Source organism: Alosa pseudoharengus, unplaced genomic scaffold, assembly GCF_046254945.1.
Source record: "Alosa pseudoharengus isolate Yale_2024_CS ecotype anadromous, Long Island Sound unplaced genomic scaffold, YU_APseudo_1.1 YU_APseudo_1.1_scf_1, whole genome shotgun sequence".
In the NCBI taxonomy this organism is placed as follows: domain Eukaryota; kingdom Metazoa; phylum Chordata; class Actinopteri; order Clupeiformes; family Clupeidae; genus Alosa; species Alosa pseudoharengus.
In genome coordinates, this window is record NW_027468564.1 from 40,114,595 (window position 1) to 40,134,594 (window position 20,000).

The window sequence follows — 20,000 nt, forward strand, 5'->3', positions numbered from 1 at the left end:
GAGTTTTTTTACGACGGGGGGGCTGGCATGTTTTTTTTCTTCTCCCTCTCATTTTAATTGCGGAGACGCGTTCATGTTTCATCGCAGAAACCATACGCATGTATAATGTACGCGGCCGTCCGACCCGATTATGACAATCTGTTAGGACGTGCTCGGAAAAGCTCGCAAGAGCAGCAGTGACCTAAATGCACTCAAGGTTTTTCAGCGTTTTTTTATTTTTTATTTAGCGTTTATGTTGGGTTTTTTTCTCCCTTTGCCCTTCTTCTCCTCTTCTCCATCAGGACGAGACACAGGGGCGAACTGGCTGAGCGTCCACTGTGTGAAGCCTCTTGGTCACAAGGTTAAACACCATCTGTAATTGTGTACAGACAAACTAAATGGGGAAGAAGAAGAAGAAGAAGAAAAAGGGCTGAAGAACAGCAATACTTGTGCTTGTAACCGGCACTTTAGTGTACCGCCAGTCGCTGGGGAGGAGACGCAACGGCGCTCTGGGTTCCAAACTTGGCCCTTAATCTTCCAGCGAGCCTGTGGCAAGTCACAGCCTGTACGGCATTGTAGTCCATGCCACACATACCCTGCTCCACCCCCTTCCACACACACACACACACACACACACACAACCCCCCCTGGAACTCAGAGTGCCACATTATGCAAGGCCACTCAGTGCATGCTGCAGTGACCATCTCCGACAGCTTGTGTGCGTGCGTGCGTGCGTGCGTCTAACTGGAGAAATAGGACCCATCCGCATATACACCCCCCCCTCCCCACACACACACACACACACACACACACACACACACACACACACACACACACACACACACACACACACACACACACACACACACACACACACACACACACACACACACACACACACACACACACACACACACACACACACACACACACACACACACACACACACAGATGCATCTCTGCTGCTTGTTAGCTAGATAGTGTGGACAGTTGTTCCTGTGGGGAAGAGCAGCCTGACTCAGAGCCTAGTAAGAGAGGTGCGTGGAGAGGGAGATGGGGGTGGTGGCGTTGGGGTGTTGCAGAGCTGCCCAAGCCCAGGCCCTGGAGCGTCGGCTGGGCAGCTGAAGGTCAGAGAGGTCCTGGAGGAACCAGGGGCCATACGGTGCAGCATCAGACCAAAAGGGGCTATCGTATGACCACCAGCTGGGCATCTGAAACCCTCACCCCCCCCCACTCCCCCTCCACCCCTGAAACATTCTCTTCTTCCTCACTTCGACCGGGGGTCAGTGTTGCATGCAGAGCTTTTAAGGGCTAACAAACGACTACAAACGAGTCTTGTAGATCGGACTGACCCCTGGGTCGGCCTTGAGGGCAGCAGGCGCAGCTGCTCCACTGCAAGACTGGACAAGCTGTGGACATCCCGGGGCATCCTACACCTCAGACACCTCGTGCTGATATATTTGGATAAGGCTTTGACACTTTTTATTTTTTTTCAACGACATAGCACAAGCTAAGCTATGTGCTTTTGAGACTGAGTCGTGCCTTTTGGCTTACGTGGAGCCCCAGTTAGCCACTGTGTTGTCCTTGAAATGGAAGAAGACTATTGGCTATTTGGCTGCAGGGCTATCTGACTAATATGTAAACATATTTTTATCCACTATTACTACTATAGTAAATATATTGTATATTGTTGCTATAGTAAATATATTGTATATTGTTGCTATAGTAAATATATTGTATATTGTTGCTATAGTAACTATATAGTATATTGTTGCTATAGTAAATATATTGCATATACTGCTGTACTGTGGCTTTATTGTACTGGGGTGATCGATCCTACATTTCGGTAGGCATGTTTGCCTTGAAAAACAAATTAAAATATGTGTTAGGGCAGATTAAAACCCTCTGTGTTCTGTGATGTTTACCCGTCGTAGCTGCCTTTCTGTCCCCAGGACACGCAGGGTCCAGGGTCACTGGACGTGGACTGGTTGCTAGGGGAGCTGCAGTACATCTGCCCCGATTCTCGGGAGCCCACGGTTGCCTGGGATACCTCAAAGTCCTGGAGCACTCTACAGACGTGTGGGAGGGGGGGGTGGGGTCACAGGGACAAAACACAGAGGTATACGTCAGTAGGTCATTCTGACTCACATTACAAAATTGCTATTTTGATGTTATTATGCTGAACTATGTGAGATGATAAGAACAAGCGTCCTTTAATGTGGCACAGCTGTTAATGTGGCCATTCTGCCCTCCTAGAGACATAGTAACAATGATGGCAGTCTTCTGTCATGGCCTCAGAGTATCTATCAGTGGTGAATAACACAGCCAAAGACAGAGGAAAGTGTCAGTTGGAAGTAGAATAGGTCATATTAAAAAATGCTCTGTTGACAAGTTGACCTCCCATTGGTTTTGGCACAGAGAGAAAGCAAGGACAAAGGCAAAGGAATTTATAGGAATTTAATAAAGTAGATTAATACACGTAGAAATCATTCATTTCAGAGCTTCGTTACTGGCTAGAAATGGTGAATGGAGAGGCTGACCTAATTTCTGAAGTGTTTCTCTTTTTTTCCCCCGATGGGGGATGTAAACGGGGTGTATGACCGATGTAACCGGGGCTTAAATCGCAAATTAGCTGTACTTCCTGGTGAGGCTGATGACTATGTATGCAGTCATTGGGTGAGACATACACATTCATGACAGGAGTAGGTGAAGCTCAGTGAAAATATGTCAAAATAAAAGCGCAGAGGTCAAGTCTATACATAGCCCAGAAGGACTGCGGGGTTCTGAGCTTTCTAGGGCACACAAGGCTTGAGATTCCATGCATCCCCCGCCCCCGTAACAGACACCACACACACACACACACCTCCACTTTCTCTTTTTTTACACACACACACACACACACACACACACACACACACACACACACACACACACACACACACACACACACACACACACACACACACACACACACACACACACACACACACACACACACACAGACGAGAGAGAGAGAGAGAGAGAGAGAGAGAGAGAGAGAGAGAGAGAGAGAGAGAGAGAGAGAGAGAGAGAGAGAGAGAGACACACACACACACACACACACACAGACACCCTGCTGAGGAACTGGCAGCTATAAGGCACCTGGGAATCCAGTTCCCAATTAACTAGAGCCGATCAGAGTCTCTCTGCTCTGCACAGCGGATGTGATGGGCAGCCTGCCTCAACCACAATGAGCTCACACACACACACACACACACACATTCCCCAAGACAAAACTGCACATATGCAGACGTACACATGAATAAACACACAAACACACAGCTTGAGACATACACCTACATATATCACACACACACACACACACACACTCACACACACATACACACTGACACACACACACAGCTGCATACAATGGATGAATTCATTAGATAATTTCCAGCCTGCTCCCAGCTCCAAAAGTCCTCAGGGGCAGATGTGTCATCTGTAATGATCGGCGTATGCTCTCTGATGGGTTTTCCCCCACACCGCCTTCAATTATCAACCACAACACACACACACACACTTTCATATTTACACATATGGATATGGACACACACATGTACACTTACTTTCACAGCTGAACACACGCAATGGAAAACAGATGGATATGATCGTGATCGTGCGTGCGTGCATACACACACACTTTACAAATACAAGCATACTCACAAACAAAGAAATAGACACACACACACACACACACACACACACACACACACACACACACACACACACACACACACACACACACAACACACACACACACACACACACACACACACACACACACACACACACACACACACACACACACACACACACACACACACACACACACACACACACACACACACACACACACACACACACACACACACACACACACACTAGTGAGTACGTGCAAGAACTCAGATATCACCGAGGTAAATTTGAAACACCGGCCCTGATTCCTTTCCAATATATTTCCCTGCTGCTCAGGTGTTGAAACCCCCAGCACGCCTCGTCCTGCTAACGAGAAACAGGTGGGGAGCGTTCACTCTGCCCTGTCGAAGAGCGCCCTGAGCGAACATGCCCCAAGTGGGAGAGACACAGCAGCCTGCACCCATTGGGCCTGCCCTGCTTAATGCAGTGCATCAGAGGCGGAGGAGTGGAGTGGTGGAAACTGGGCTTGAGCTTCAAAACAGGTGCGGGCAGCGTGAACATGCCCCAAGTGGGCAGGACACGTCTGGTTCTGTTGCAGTGCGTTAGCTGGGCTGAGCGCAGGGGCGGCCCGTGGATTAGTGGAAACTGGGCTTTGACTTGGCGCCTAGAGGGCTGTAGTGTTTCGCAGACACACACACACACACACACACACACACAGAGAAAAAAGACACTGACATAGACTCACACAGACAGACAAACACACACACACACACACACACACAGATACACATGCACACACGCACACAGAGAGAGAGACAGGCATAGGCACACACACACACACACACACACACACACACACACACACACACACACACAGACACACACACAGACACACACACACACAGACACACACACACACACACACACACAGACACAGACACAGACACAGACACACAGATACACACACACACACACACCTAACCTCCTAAACTCCCTTTAAAATACTGGCTGTTGCTAAAGTCGGGGCAGAGCCCAGTTCATTATGATTCTGATAGGTTCTTGGCTTGCTGCTTACCATAACATATCTGGGCCCAGGACAGGACACATCCACATTAACATCTACTGCTGCAAGCTCTGTACACATGTGACCGTATGGGACATGCGTGGCCCTGCATGTGAGACTAAGTGTGTTGACGCCAGTGCGGACAGAAGGGGTCAAAGGTCAGGCCAGCAGATGACCAATTCATCGAATGGCTCGATGAGGTAATGATCGGTTCTTATCGAGGATCTGGTGGTAAATGGCAAGAAGTGTGTGTATGTGTTATATATTATGGATGTGTTACAATGTCCAGATGAGTAAGCACATGCACAAACACAAACACAAACACAAACACACACAAACACACACACACACACACACACACACACACACGGTCAGGTCAGATATTACCATAGGCACAAAACCTCATCATGGAGATAAGCACATTCTGAAGCTCATCCATACAGACACGCACAAACACACACACGCAAGCAGTTGACGTTGACACACACACACACACACACAGAAATACACACACAAAAACAGCTGAAACACACACTCTGACACTCAGTCTTTTTCTCTGAAACACACAGCTGACACGCACGCACGCACACACACACACACACACACACACACACACACACACACACACACACACACACACACGAGAGAGAGTGAGCTGGCTGGTAACACAACACCAGCAGGGACTAGAGCCAAGGCCCTCGAACAGAAGGGACAGCACACTGCAGGGGTCCATCAGGGCTGAGAAGGAGAGCCCTGGAAACAGCCCCGCTCTATAAAACATTCACATGCCAACCAGACACACACACACACACACTCTCCTCTTTCACAAACTTGCTCTCTCTTTCACTCTTACACAAATACCCTCATCTCTCCCTCTCTCTCTCCCCCTCTCTGTGAACACTCTAAAACTCTCATTTGTCTTTCCTCTCTCTCATACCCTTTTTCACCCTATGAGACATGCTCTCTCTCTTTTTCACCCTATGAGGCATGCTCTCTCTCTTTTTCTCCTCTTTCTCACACTCGCTTTCTTTCACTGAGTCAAAACACCCTTATTTCTCTCTCTCCCTCCCCCTCCCTCCCTCCCTCTCTCTCTCTCTCTCTCTCTCTCTCTCTCTCTCATTGTCCATTCACTTTTTTTCTCTCACTCGTTCTCTCTCCATGATCACATTCTTCCTCTATTTCATCTCTCCAGAACCACAAATCTGTTCTTTTTTCCCTCTCTCACTCTCTCTCTCTCTCTCTCTCCCTCTCACACACACACACACACACACACACACACACACACACACACAGACACGCACACACACACAAACAGCTTGATCACTCCTCACTCGCTCTCTCGTTCAAAATCAGGATTCATTTCATCTCCTTTCATATCCACCTCCTCCTAGCAACCCACTCAAAGTGTGGCGGCTCCTTTCCCTCACCTCAGATTTGTATTTCTCCACCATTCGTCTCTGTTCCTCCACTATCTAGATCCCATCCCTGTCACCTCTCTCTCACCTTTCGCTTAGCTGCTCTCTTCCCAGATCTCAGCTTTCAACCCCCCCCCCTCCCCCCCTGTTTCTGTAGCTCTCTCTCTCTCTCTCTCTCTCTCTCTCTCTCTCCCTCTCCCTCTTCTCTCTCTCTCTCTCTCTCTCCTACTGAGTCTCTCCTTCGTTCTCTCATTCTCATAGCCATACTTCCTTTATACATTTCTCTAGCCTCCTTTTCAGCCCTTCATTATCTCGTTTCTCCCTACCCTCTCCTTCCTTCCTTTACTCCTCTTCTCTCTCTTCCTCCTCCTCTCCTCTCTCTTCCTCCTCCTCTCCTCTCTCTTGACATCTGGCCGCGTCCACTCCAACAGGGAGGAACCTCTTCATCATCATCACCTTCATCATCAGTCTTCTCACATGAATAGGGTAGAGCGCCATCGCTTTCCCACTTCTCTACACTGGAGTTTTGTGTGGTCCTTCCACTTTCACCTTCCCCTGGCCCTCACCTCTCTCTCTCTTTATCACTATCCTCCTGCTCCTCCTCAACATTATAATTGGTTGTCTCAGATGAAGGGTGGAGCGCAAAGAGTTTTCTGACATCGGGGGGGGAATAGGCGTAGGAGTCCAGAGATTAATACATGGTCTCTCCGGTGTGTGTGTGTGTGTGTGTGTGTGTGTGCGCCTGTTCAAGTAGACCTTGGGTGTGGCTGCCCCGAAACTAGCGTGACTCGTGGGTAGACTAGGCCAATGCCTTGGCCCAGATCCGGCCTGCTCCATTAGAATAAGCCTCTGGGCTGAATCTAGAACCGAGCGAATCAAGGTCTGGGACGAGCCTGGTTCTGATCTGCTCCCGAGTCGACTAGCATCTGGTTTGTGTACTGATCTACAAGGAGATCTTGCTTTAATATTTATGTCGAGCATAGCTCTGCTTTGCCTTCAGACAAAACAAACAGCCAAAACAGCCTAAGGGACTTCCATGCATGGATTTTTAAACATAAACATGTTTTTCCCAAGGTGCAGTAGAGATGTTTTACTTTGCCATGAGCAATGAGCATGACCTCAACATCTATGAAATAATCTTCCCTGCATCCAACCAAATAAACTCTTAAGAGACTTGAGTCTGGCATCTCACAGTAGGTGGAGCGACACAACTTCAGATTTTTTACTGTAATGAAAGTATTTTGCCGACGAGTCTGGTGCACTCTTGTTAACTTTGTGAGTCAGCCCAAAATAAGAGTGGGCATGTGCTGGTTCAGGGCCTCAGTTTAAAGTCTTCGACAGAAGAGGAGCTGGAACGAGGCCAACTCACCACGGAAGAGTGACACACAGATGGTGAAGGAGAAATGTGAAGAAAGAGAAAGACTAGAAAAGAGAGGAGGAAAGAGGAAAGAAAGAAAGAAGAGGAAAGAAGGAACAGACAGATGGGTAGGGGAGAAGAAAGAGAAAGAGAAAAGAGAAGAGAGAGAGAGAGAGAGAGAGAGAGAGAGAGAGACAGATGAGCAGGGAAGAAAAGGAAAGACTCAGAGAGAAGGACAGAAGAAAAGTGAAGAAAGAAATGCATAAGGAAGAAAATGAAGAGAATAGTAAAGAGGAGAGAAGAGAAGAGGAGAGAAATAACAGAAAAGTAGAGAAGAGAATTAGAGTAGAGTAGAGAGAAGAGAATAAGAGAAGAGAAGAGAAGAGAAGAGAAGAGAAGAGAAGAGAAGAGAAGAGAAGAGAAGAGAAGAGAAGAGAAGAGAAGAGAAGAGAAGAGAAGAGAAGAGGAGAGGAGAGGAGAGGAGAGGAGAGGAGAGGAGAATAGAGGAGAGGAGAGAAGCAGAACACAGGAGAAATCGAAGTGCCGCCTCCATACCTCTGTCCATCCTGGAACTTCTTGTCGAAGGAGGTGCTGCGGGAGATGGCGGCCTGGGCGTAGTGGAAGCGCTGCTGTTGCCCGGGCGACGGGGTGAGTGCGGGCGCCTGCGTGGGCGAGGTGCGCGACAGCTGCTGGGTCAGCGGCACGCGGTGCCAGCCTGCGCCCCCCAGAGTGCCCACGGCCGTGGTGCCGCTGTCCAGCTTGTACTCCACCAGGGGCAGGGAGCGGTAGAGCTCAGAGCAGCCCCTGTGAGGAGACGTGCACACACACACGCACACACACGCACACACACACGCGCACGCGCACACGCACGCGCACACACACACACACACGCACACACACAAATGGAGAAATACACAAACTAGTTAGCAATATAAATAGCTGATGCCATGTCCCTCCCAGGTACCTAATTCTAGGCCCCCATGGAGAAACACTAAAGATTGTGCACAGTTGTCATACCGAAGGTGGCTCCACTAAATGAATAATAGATATTCTACAATAAACGGCTGGCCTGAACAGTTGAGAGAGGAATTCTTCCTCAAGCTGTTCTCTATACAGTGCAACAGATACAGTACATGGTTCTAAAAATGGAGTTCTGTGTGTGATACTGACCTACATGCTGGAAATACTTTAAATGAGAAACTGGATACTGTATTAGAATTAATGTCATCCATTTTTTTACCAAAAGACTCCTACATGTATTGTCTGATGAGTGATAGTCTTGCATTTAAGAAATAGGGAGAGTGAAAGAAAAAATGAGAGAGAGAGAGAGAGAGAGAGAGAGAGAGAAAAATAGACAATATGACAAGTAAATCAAACCCAAGAACACATCATCAAAATTAAACCGTGTTCCATAATATCAGTAGAATGATAAGCGCGTCCGGCCCCAATGACCCGCATTGACGGACATCGCGTCCTCCTTTCTGCCCGGCCCCCTCGAAGCGCAGTGACATCAATACTGTATAGATCGGACCTAATGCATCTGTTGAGTCGCGGCGACGCAGTTAATTAGATTTGAAGTGGCTGCGAGGTATGGGCCATGGCTCTGATCCAACGTGGTTCTGACTGACGCACACGGCAGCCCTCGACGCGTTCGCTCGGACTTGGCTTCGGAGTACGTCAGACTGATCGACCATGACAGCCAGCGAGTAAATGGAGACTGAAGTGGGGAGTGGGGGGGGGGGGGGGGGGGGCAAGCGAGCTCGTCTTCATGGTTCGCTTGGTTGAGACTCGGTCACTCGTTCGTGATTTGTTTCACGCTGGTTGCCATGCAATTTGATTGCCGTTGGTTTGCGGGCATAAGTTATCTGGCGAGATGACATCTTGGTTTGTTTTTGTTGTTTGTTCTTTAACTCAATTACATTGAAAGAACAGCCGTGTTGCCTAAAAGGACTTTGATAAAAATCATGCCTTCACCCTGAAGCAAGTCCCTCCACTCGGCGGCCATATTGCAACATACTTTGGGCACTTATCGGGCATCTATTTTGGGCAGAACTGCGTGTGCTCAAAGCGTAATGACACCAACCTCACTCCAGCAGCGAGTTCACACCACGTGATTGGCACGATGTGTACACATGTCAACATTTGCCCGTGGAAAGGGCGGGACATAGACACCAGTGCTGTGTCTCCTCATTAGAAAGTCTCTGTCTTTATGCTCTGGAGAATCTCTCTCCTAATGCTCAGATTCTCTTTTGCCTCGGGGCAACATAATAGACATATGGTCTACGATATGATTCCGGGACGATTTATTTCAACGTGTACCGATCTGGAGGCAATAGAAGCGATAGGATGCCACGCATTTCATAACATTTGTTAAATGTAAATGTGTGGGTGAATGTGTGTGTATGTGTGTGTGTGTTTGTGTGTGTGTGTGTGTACTCCTGTGTGCTCTGGCAATGCTGACGGCAGCACACTCATCTTCAAACGACCTTTTGATGCTGATGCGGGGAAACTGGGCTCGCTCAGTGAGACTTGACTGTGCCTTGGTAACGAGCCGCTATGGTAATGATCGGAGCCAGTCTAACGGTTTCCTCCAGACGTCTCCGTGACCGAGGTTTCAAATGGACTTTGCTCTGAATCTCCTCAAATACCCTCACAGCTTGGAGGCTTTCTCATACAAACTCAAAACATCACAGAGTTCTAAGCCAGGGCCTTATCTTTTACGCTGGGGCCAGTGTCTGTGTGTCTGTGTCTGTGTCTGTGTCTGTGTGTGTGTGTGTGTGTGTGTGTGTGTGTGTGTGTGTGTGTGTGTGTGTGTGTGTGTGTGTGTGTGTGTGTGTGTGTGTGTGTGTATGTGTATGTGTATGTGTATGTGTATGTGTATGTGTATGTGTATGTGTATGTGTATGTGTATGTGTATGTATGTGTGTGTGTGTGTGTGTGTGTGTGTGTGTGTCAGGGTATACTGGGTTGCAGTCAGTCCAGACCGTATTAAACTATAGGCTTTACTTTTTCATTTCATCTGTCCAAACCATCCAGCCAATTTGGGGGATCAACACCCCCCCCCCCCCCCCCTCCACCCCACACATACCCCCCACTTCACCAGAAACATCTGGCCCTCTGCCTCCATGTTTTAAACTACTGTTTGCTCTCTTCTCTTCTCTTCTGCTGCCCATAGGGCCATTTCTTTTCTGTTCTTCATCCAGCCCCCTTCCTGCCTGCCAGCAACCGCTACCCCTGCCTACCCAGTTTAAACTGGACCGCTACCCTTGTTTGCCCAGTTTAAACTGGACCGCTACCCCTGCCTACCCAGTTTAAACTGCTGCCTACCCAGTTTAAACTGGACCCCTACCCTTGTTTGCCCAGTTTAAACCGGATCGCTACCCCTGTTTGCCCAGTTTAAACCGGACCGCTACCCTTGTTTGCCCTCTTCTCTTCTTCTTTCTTCTGCTAATCATAGATTTGTTTTTCTTTTCTTTTTGTTTATCCAGCAGTCCCCCATCACCTGTAAAATACCCTCAACACCTGCAAACATGACACTGCACCCCAGGGGGGGTCCACACCATCCTGCTTGCTCAGCTGTCTGTGCGATGCCTGTCCCATGTTGAGTTTTTGTTTGTGTGTGTGTGTGTGTGTGTGTGTGTTTGTTTTTGTGTTTTGTGACTCACGTCGTGGAAAAGCCTGCTTGGCTGCAAGTTTGAGCGATTAGTCTAAGAGGATTAGCTGGCGAGGGAAGATCGGAGCGGAGTGTGAGGACCGGAGGACACTGGAAAGAGTCACAGAGTTTCTTTCACTCCCTTTTTTTAAAATTTTTTTTTAGACTTCCCGGTTTGATTTCGTAACACGACTGTGCCGCTCGGGGAGCAAGGTAGATTTAGAGGAAATTATCTCTTTTTTTTTTTTGAACAGAGAGATCAGAGTATTAGAGAAAGCAATTCTGACATAACGGAAACATCAAAAAAAAAAAAAAAAAACATTGACAGCTCTTGTTGCGCAACTCTGTGGCTCCGCATGACACCGGTCTTGACCTCACCGAGGCTGCCAAAGCGGAAGGAACCACGCTGACCAATCGCGTTTCGATGCCGTCATCAGACCTTCGTAATACGAATTTGTATTCACAGATGCAAATGGAGCCACAGAGCCAGCCACAACGAATACAGAAAAATGTGTATGTGTGTGATAGAGAGAGAGAGAAAGTGAAAGAGAGAGAGAAAGCATACTGCAGTGTGAGGTGTGTGTGTGTGTATTAATTAGGTACGTGTGCATGGGTGTTTTGCTACCTGCGGGGCGTGCCGTCCTCGTGCGCGTGCACCACGACCACGGTGACGGTGGTGGAGGTGCGCAGCAGGTCGATCATCTGCTCGTGCGACAGCGTAGCCACGGTGACCTTGCAGATCTCCACCAGGCGGCAGCCCTGCCGCAGGCCCGCCTGCCAGGCGAAGCCGAACGGCTCCACGTCCGCCACCACGCCCTCGAAGTTCACGTGGAAGCCCAGCTGGCCCACCGCGTTCCGCCGCAGCGTCATCTCCACCGTCTCACAGCCTCGTGTCACAATCTGGAGGGAGAGGGGGGGAGGGGCGCAGGAAGGCAAATTACAGTATTATACTTATTTACTGTAATACTCATTATAATTACAGTATAATGGCCCCCACCACCTTGACACCATCAGTAATATTGAATATCGTGTGATCATTCACATCAGTGATGATCCTAGACTCTGCCTCGACCCTCCAGTCTCACGGAAAATGATGGCTTATGTCATATGTTTCTATTTCATATTTTGGAAGACAAATTATAGATAGATAGTCTAGAATGTACCACTGGAAAGTTGCTTTAATGACAGTCTCTTCACAGCAGAGATGGGGAGAAGGCCTCACAGAGAGAAAAACATACAGAAACTGGTAGAAAATTCTAGATAGATAGATAGATAGAAGCGTGCATAGCGGTCAGAATTCAAGACAGAATATAGCCAGAATATCAGATAGAGATTTCTGATTTCCTGCTCTTTCTATTTAATGGCTGCTTTGGCAATTCAAGCAGTCTATTTGTCATGCCAATAAAGCACTTCATTTGAATTTGAGACTCTGAGGGACGGAGAGAGGGTAAGAGAGAGAGAGAGAGAGAGAGAGAGAGAGAGAGAGAGAGAGAGAGAGAGAAAGCAGAAATGGACAGAAATAATGTGAAGCAAAAAGCACAAAAAACAGAATGTGAACCACAGACTGATGGTGAAAGAAAAGCTTTACGTAAAACACAAAGTCCATTTTGATAATGTAGAAACAACACCTCCTCAAAATATTGATAATGTAGAAACAACACCTCCTCAAAATTAGGGATGTAACGGTATGAAAATTTAACCTCACGGTTATAGTGACCAAAATTATCACGGTTTTCGGTATTATCACGGTATTTTTAAAAGTGTGTTCAATATGTACAGAAAGCACTGATAGGCTTACACAAGCTGAAATAGTTTCAAAAAGTGTCCCGTTCATGTTTAATTGGGTATGTGCTTATAGCTTAACTTACCCTAACATTATTTGGAGGTTGCTACTGTTATCTGGATCCAATGAGTGAGACCAGGCTTGGAATTTCACCATTCTGGGGGCAAGGCCACTTGGCCTTCAGTTGAGCATATTTGGTGGAGGGCACAAAGGCCACATGTTAGGGCACCCAGGCCAAAGTTAACTATACAGTAGTAGGCTATAAAAATGATCAAAGTTGTATAGCCTATTCACTGCAGTAGACCTGCATCACTGTATGAAACATTACAAAAACATGAAACATGACATATTACATAGAACTGCAAATGATCGATCATCTAATATTTACAGATATCTAGGCTATATTTAACATTTATTTTATATTTGGCCTGTTATGAAATCATGTATTGAACAATTTAAGCACAGTTCAGCTTTAAGAAACTCAAATAGCCTAGATGCATGCTTAGCATTTTGTGATCTACTTTCACAAACTCTTAGTCAGCTGTCCTCTGATTTACCGATATCTAGGTGATATTTGTAACATTTGTTTTGTATTTGGCCCGTTATGAAATCATGTGTAACAATTTAAACACATTGTAAAACTTAAAGCCCAAATGTGGAGACATCCATGCATGTCGAAATTTACTGCAAATTCAAAACTGGATTACTCTGGAACGGCTAACTGTACAGGTGACTGCTTTACATCTTTGTGTTCGGTAAGGTCTGCTGTTTATTCTGATATATGGTTTGTTATGTGTTAAACGAAAGGTTTTTACCGAGAGGAATGGGTAGGGTGATGGACGCAAAACCTTCAGTAGAATTTATGATTAAATTGAATTATATTATTTACTTTTCTCGCGAACCGTTCACCATAGCAATTCGCGGCTAACATCGTTTAAAAGCTGAGAAAAAGCTCTTTCATGTGATACTGATGTCTGCGTGATAAGTAGGCTCGTTCGCGAGTAGTTCAACTGAGAAGAATGGGTGAATTTAGACGCACTTTCTTTCTTGCGCTGTCACTTTCTCCACTGCATAAAATACTAAATGAATTTGCCCTGTGAATATTTTGACAGGCCATAGGCTAAATAAAAATCGCTATTAGTAGGACGCAAAGCAGGATATTGAAAGAAGGGCACCAAGGCCACCGTGGCCTGTAAACCTCTGATTTTCAAAGGGACATCACGGCCAACGCAACGTGGCCGCCGTGAATTCCTACCCTGAGAAATAAAACTTTAGGCTACTGTGCTCTTCTGATAACGTGAGTGGAATGGATTTAATGTGGACGCGAAGATAAAAAAGAAAAACGCAGAGCGGCTAAATGATACAGTGCAAGTTTTGCGGTGAAAATTTTCCGCCTTTTAAAATCAGTTGTAGCCTAATCCAAATAGCAGTTAAAACCATCAATTAGACAACAAAATCAGTAGGGTACCAATTTTGCTTCATTGTACCAGGCCTACTGTATGTCAAAAGCAGGCTCGGATGAAGCTGCAGGATTAAACACACGGTTTCAACACCGTGGTAATCAACCGTGATAATTATGATATTTCAAAAGAAAACGGTAATTGTTATCGTCAACATTTTTATCACGGTTTATCATTATACCGGTAATCGTTACATCCCTACTCAAAATATTGATAATGTAGAAACAACACCTCCTCAAAATATTGATAATGTAGAAACAACACCTCCTCAAAATATTGATAATGTAGAAACAATACCTCCTCAAAATATTGATGGAATGTTGAGTGGGTAAACGGACATATAGAGAAATAGATAACACGATGGTTATGACTTTGACACTAGTGCTAAAAAGTCCACAACGAGTCACCTGAGGTGAGTGCTCAATCCGAAGATTTGCTTTCCCTTTTCCACACTAATATTCTCAGGCCTGGTGATTACAGGAGCTTTTAACAAGATCACCCCTGGACCTCAAACTCATCTAATCTCAGTGGCTTTCTTTTTTTCAACACGGCCAGGGGGACAAAATCTGACAAAATCTCTGCTGCTTCGGATAATGATGAAGTGAAAGAGAGAGAGAGGGGGAGAGGGAGAGGGAGAGGGAGAGGGAGAGAGAGAGAGAGAGAGAGAGAGAGAGAGAGAGGGAGATAGAGAGAGAGAGAGAGTGAATAGAGAGAAGAGAGAGACTTCCAGAGCATTACCCCCCGTGTACCAAATCTGGCGAGTTCATTAACCAGCAATCCACTCATCTCCTGAATCAGTCGGCAAAAATGTCCCAAACCAAAATGAGACCGCCCGCTGGCTGAACTCAAGTTCCTCTCTCCCCCCTCCCCACCCCAAAGGCATTTCCTCTGGTCCTGTATGTGGGAACACAGAGGCATGGCTCCAAAGCCAGGGCCCTGGTCGCACAAGCAGTTAGAGGAGGGTTATTTTACACACATCTGAGAGTAACCGTGGGTGGAAAAATACTTTTGAAGTATCAATTCATGATAACACCTTTAACTCTGCTGGTGTTGATGTGACTACTACACCTTTAACTCTGCTGGTGTTGATGTGACTACTACACCTTTAACTCTGCTGGTGTTGATGTGACTACTACACCTACTACCCCTTTAACTCTGCTGGTCTTGATGTGACGCTGAACTACCTACTACACCTTTAACTCTGCTGGTGTTGATGTGACTACTACACTTACTACTCCTTTAACTCTGCTGGTCTTGATGTGATGCTGAACTACCTACTACACCTTTAACTCTGCTTGTGTTGATGTGAGGCTGAGCTACAGTACCTCCCTGACACAGCTCTAAAGGGAGAAAGGGAGGGAGAGAAAGGTGACTTCTCCAGCAGAGACTCTATCTGCCAGCTCTCTCTCTCTCTCTCTCCCTCTCTCTCTCTCTCTTTCTCCCTCTCTCTCCCCCTCTCTCTCTGACCTCCACCTGCTTGGCGCGGTGCTGGGAGGCTGGAAAGCTGCTCTGTGTGTGCCAGTGCTGCCACTATATTTATAACACGTGAAGGCCGGAAGAGCCGACATTAGAGGCGTTTGTGAATGTACCGTATGCACACACACTTACACACACACACACACACAAACACACACACACACGTGCACACACACACACACACACACACGCACACCCTGCGGGCAAACATCCGAGGTGAAGGTGAGGCGTTTTTAATGAGGCACACACCTGCCAATGTGCTGAGTCGCCGCGGTGGGTCATTAGCTAACCCCCCCCCCCCCCCCCAACAAACCCACCAACGAGCAGACCTCCAGCAGAAGACTTAATCCACCGCAAATGCCTGATCCTAATGAGCAGGACTAAAAGGCGAACAGGAGTCTTCTCACGGTAATACGGTTAGTGGGCTTTACGCCTCACCTCGGAGGGTAAGTACGTGCCAGGGGAGAAGGTTGGTGGGTGTTTGAGAGTGGGATGTAAGGTGATGAACTGAACTGTGTGTGTGTGTGTGTGTGTGTGTGTGTGTGTGTGTGTGGTCATGGGGATGTGCCCTGCTAAGGTGATGATGAAACACGGGTGGGAGCGTGAGGCTGTCAGGTAAGACCAGGACATGTCATCCAGCTACCATGAAGGAGATTTAGAGGTTCACTTCTGTCCATTTTAAACAGGTCACAAGTCTTTGTGATTACCTCAACTGAACTACTCCCACCCCCCCACCTACCCACTGGCCTTACTAAGAGGTTATGGAACGTGTGCTGTGTTTGAAAAGGCTGAGAGGGTACGCAAAGACAAGAGACACGCAAGCATTCACATGCTCACCCAGCAGGTCCCAATAATCAATAGGATCCTTCCAGAGGAAACGCTCAATAGCATTACATTTCCTAACAGCACTCTGTACCTTTCCAAATCAAAGGTACACCACCATATCTTCACCCTGCTGGGAGTCCTACATGCATCCTGGCTCTCCTGTTTTAAAGGACACTAAAGGTCTTTGGTCTCACCTTGATTAGTTTCTGTTGCAAAACGCTAACTAGATACATACTAATTAAAGAGAGAGAGACTCTCTGTGCTACAATCCCTCTATGAGAAGGATGGTTTTGATTCTATCGATTGAACTCACCCCAACTTAATTTTTAACAAAAGGGTTGAGCTACAAGAATCCCTTTGCAACTCTTTCCAACTGTCATTCTTTTCCAACAAATAAAATCCTGATCCCCTGATACCACCGCAGCCTTGATCAATCCAATGCATCCTTCATGGGATTCTACAGATCTTAACAAAATCTTTCATGTCTAAAAATGACAAAACAATGACAACGCCATGACAACACCATAACAACACAAGTTCCAAACGCATGCTTCAGGTGCTTCTTACCTCCAGCCTGTTGGCGATCTCCCGCACTTCCTCCCCACAGCCATCCTGCATGGAGAAGGCCAGGCAAGAGCCTCGCTCGTGGTACAGCTTCATGCGGCCCAGCGGCGAGAACATGTTCCAGCCAATCACGTCGCGGCAGTAGCAGTTGAACACCACCTCCTTGGAGGCCTCCTCGATGAGCACCACAAACTCGTTGGAGATGACCAGCAGACAGCAGGACAAGTCGCCGGGGGAGACGGGGCTGCCGACGATGGGATTGGCGCCTTCGTTGTCGCGCGCGACCACCGCCCAGGTGACGGCGCCGCTACTCTGCAGGTGTGCGTTGGCGCGGGGGCGAGAGCGCTCCTTGCGGCGGGCGCCCAGCGTGATGAAGCTGAACTTGGCGCCTCCGCCGCCGCCGGACGAGTCCAGGGGCGCGGAGCCGGCGAAGTTCTCGGCCAGGTCGCGCAGGTACTCCTGGCGCGTGCGCGTGGCCATGGCGCGGAACTTGTCCGATTTGTGCGCGGCGTTCTCCGCGTTGATGGCCTTGGTGAGCAGGAAGTCCCGGAAGACGGCCGACTTGGGGAAGGTCACGCCCTTGGGGATGGGCGGGCCGAAGGCCGGCACGTCTTTGGAGCGGGACACGGACACACTGGACACAAGAACAATCCGTGAGCGGAAACCACATCGCCATGACAAACTTGACTTTCACATTTTTCAGCACAAGGAATTTATGTATGCTATTTATGTACTTTCCCCATCAAGAGTATGCAAGTTAAAAGTGAGAAGTATTTATGACAAACTTTTGTTTCATTTGACTGATTAAAGTGTGACACATTTTCCCAGTGGGAAATGGACATTTGAGACACAACCATACATTAGCCTAGATGTTTAACTTTGACAGAAAATATCTCAAGTGCTTCTATATTACACTCAACAGGAAATTCATTACACTTTGCTTTCAGATTAGTTCTCAGTAACAGTGAGGAAGAGGTAAATCTCTTCCGTAAGGAAAAACAGAAAACAAAAAACAAAACAAAAAAACCCCATCAAAATGTTTTTTATCGTCCACTTCAGGACTCGCAAGACATGCTTCTGAGGCTCAGAGCAGGAAAGACATGGATCGCGACCGCACTCCCGCTCATCCCACCCTTAATCTCCCACGGGCTGGCGAGATCAAAATCTTAATTTACTCGGCTCCGAGTCACAGATCTTTGCTCAGCTGATCCCCGAGATAATGACAAGCAGTTGCGGGGGTGGGGGGTGTGTGAGCCTGCCTCCTGCATTAGATCGCTGTCGCATTAAAAGCACAAGTTTAGCTTGCCTCAGAGTCAAGAGCAAGGATGGAATAGGAGCAGGGGGGGGGATGAGAAGGGAAAGAGGGAAGCAGGGAGGCTTTCAATTCAATTACGGTCATTCTTATCCCTTCGTCTTCGCCACTTCCTCTCCGCGGCATGCAGGGAAGATTCATGGAATATATAAATCGTGCCTCGGCCCCATCTACTTATTTTGTCTTCAATCAATTTTATCGTTATTTCAACCGCACGGAGATGAGATTTTGGACTTGCGAAATTAGATTGACTCTTCTTAGTGACAGAGCCCTGCTTGAAATCTTTCAAAAACCTGTTTGCATAAGGACCTGAGGTGCAAACCAACATCGGATGGATAACAAAGAAAAATATCGACACAAGAATATTACAAACATTAGACTAATAGAAATACAATTAGGTAGGTAACAACAATATAAGATAAATCATTTTGTGGCCTGCATTTTGTTGTTTTGCTGCTGTTGTTTTGCTGACGAATAGTGCAAAAATAATACACAAACCAATATTAATGCAATATTTAATAATAATATACTGTATAACAATAATATACAACATAACATATTAGTGAAATAAAGTGAGGGGCAGGTGCCTCACCTGTAAGAGACGTCCTCAGTGCAGGGGCTGTGTGCTCGGACGATGATGAAGACGTGCTGGAAGTGGGAGCGGATGTTTTTGGGCGTGAAGGGGAGCGCACCAGGCTCCTGGAAGATGATGGTGACGATGTCGTTCCCGATGTGCCTCTTCCTCAGCAGCTAAACAGAAGAGCAGGTGGGGGGGGGGGGGGGGGGGTATGTAAACATGGGTAAACAACAACAACAACAAACATGGGGACAAGACACTGTCGACGTGAACGGATGTGGATGATTGGACTCTCTTTCATAACAACAACATGCCAAGCCACATGGCTCCATCATGTTTGCTTATGTTTATTCGTTTGCGGCGTTTTACGTTTGGTTGGATGTGTTTCCTCAAGGGACTGAGGATAAAAAAAAGATAAAAAAATCTACTACTGAATTTGAAAAGCTTACCTCACACAGCTTAACTCCTAATAGTACACATGAGATGAGCAAATGAAAAAATACACGTCTATATATGTACGTGGCCTTCAACTGCCTCAAGTGCAAACCGCATACACAGAGCTAGTTGAAACAGGCTGCATGGACAGACCCCTTGAACCTCAATCTGCCCCATCTGAGACAGAGCAAGAGGGCAGGAGGGGGCAACAACCGTTGCCCAAGGAAGTAGAGAGAGAGAGGTGGGGGGGAAGATGAAGGTAGCGTATGGTGGGCATGTGCGGTGGGTCCACTACCGTGGTCCTAAGGCGGGAGACCCTACGGGGGGAGATTATCGCTAATCCGGCCACAATCTCCAATGATCCCGCGGAAACACAAAGATGGTAATTACAGCCCCTGGGAAGCACGCAACGCCACAAGAGAGC

At 47.2% G+C, this 20,000-nt stretch overlaps 1 protein-coding gene across 1 annotated transcript in view; it reads right to left on the reverse strand.

Annotated features, from left to right (window-relative positions):
* LOC143118909 (signal-induced proliferation-associated 1-like protein 2) overlaps nucleotides 1–20,000 on the reverse strand; it is a 102,755-nt gene that overhangs the window by 26,555 nt on the left and 56,200 nt on the right. The window contains exons 7-12 of the mRNA XM_076280049.1: nucleotides 19,157–19,314; nucleotides 17,256–17,886; nucleotides 11,770–12,044; nucleotides 8,048–8,296; nucleotides 1,905–2,048; nucleotides 1,332–1,388 (exon numbers count right to left, since the gene is read on the reverse strand). Coding sequence (XP_076136164.1) covers nucleotides 1,332–1,388; nucleotides 1,905–2,048; nucleotides 8,048–8,296; nucleotides 11,770–12,044; nucleotides 17,256–17,886; nucleotides 19,157–19,314 — 1,514 coding nt within the window. The remainder of the gene's footprint in view (nucleotides 1–1,331; nucleotides 1,389–1,904; nucleotides 2,049–8,047; nucleotides 8,297–11,769; nucleotides 12,045–17,255; nucleotides 17,887–19,156; nucleotides 19,315–20,000) is intronic.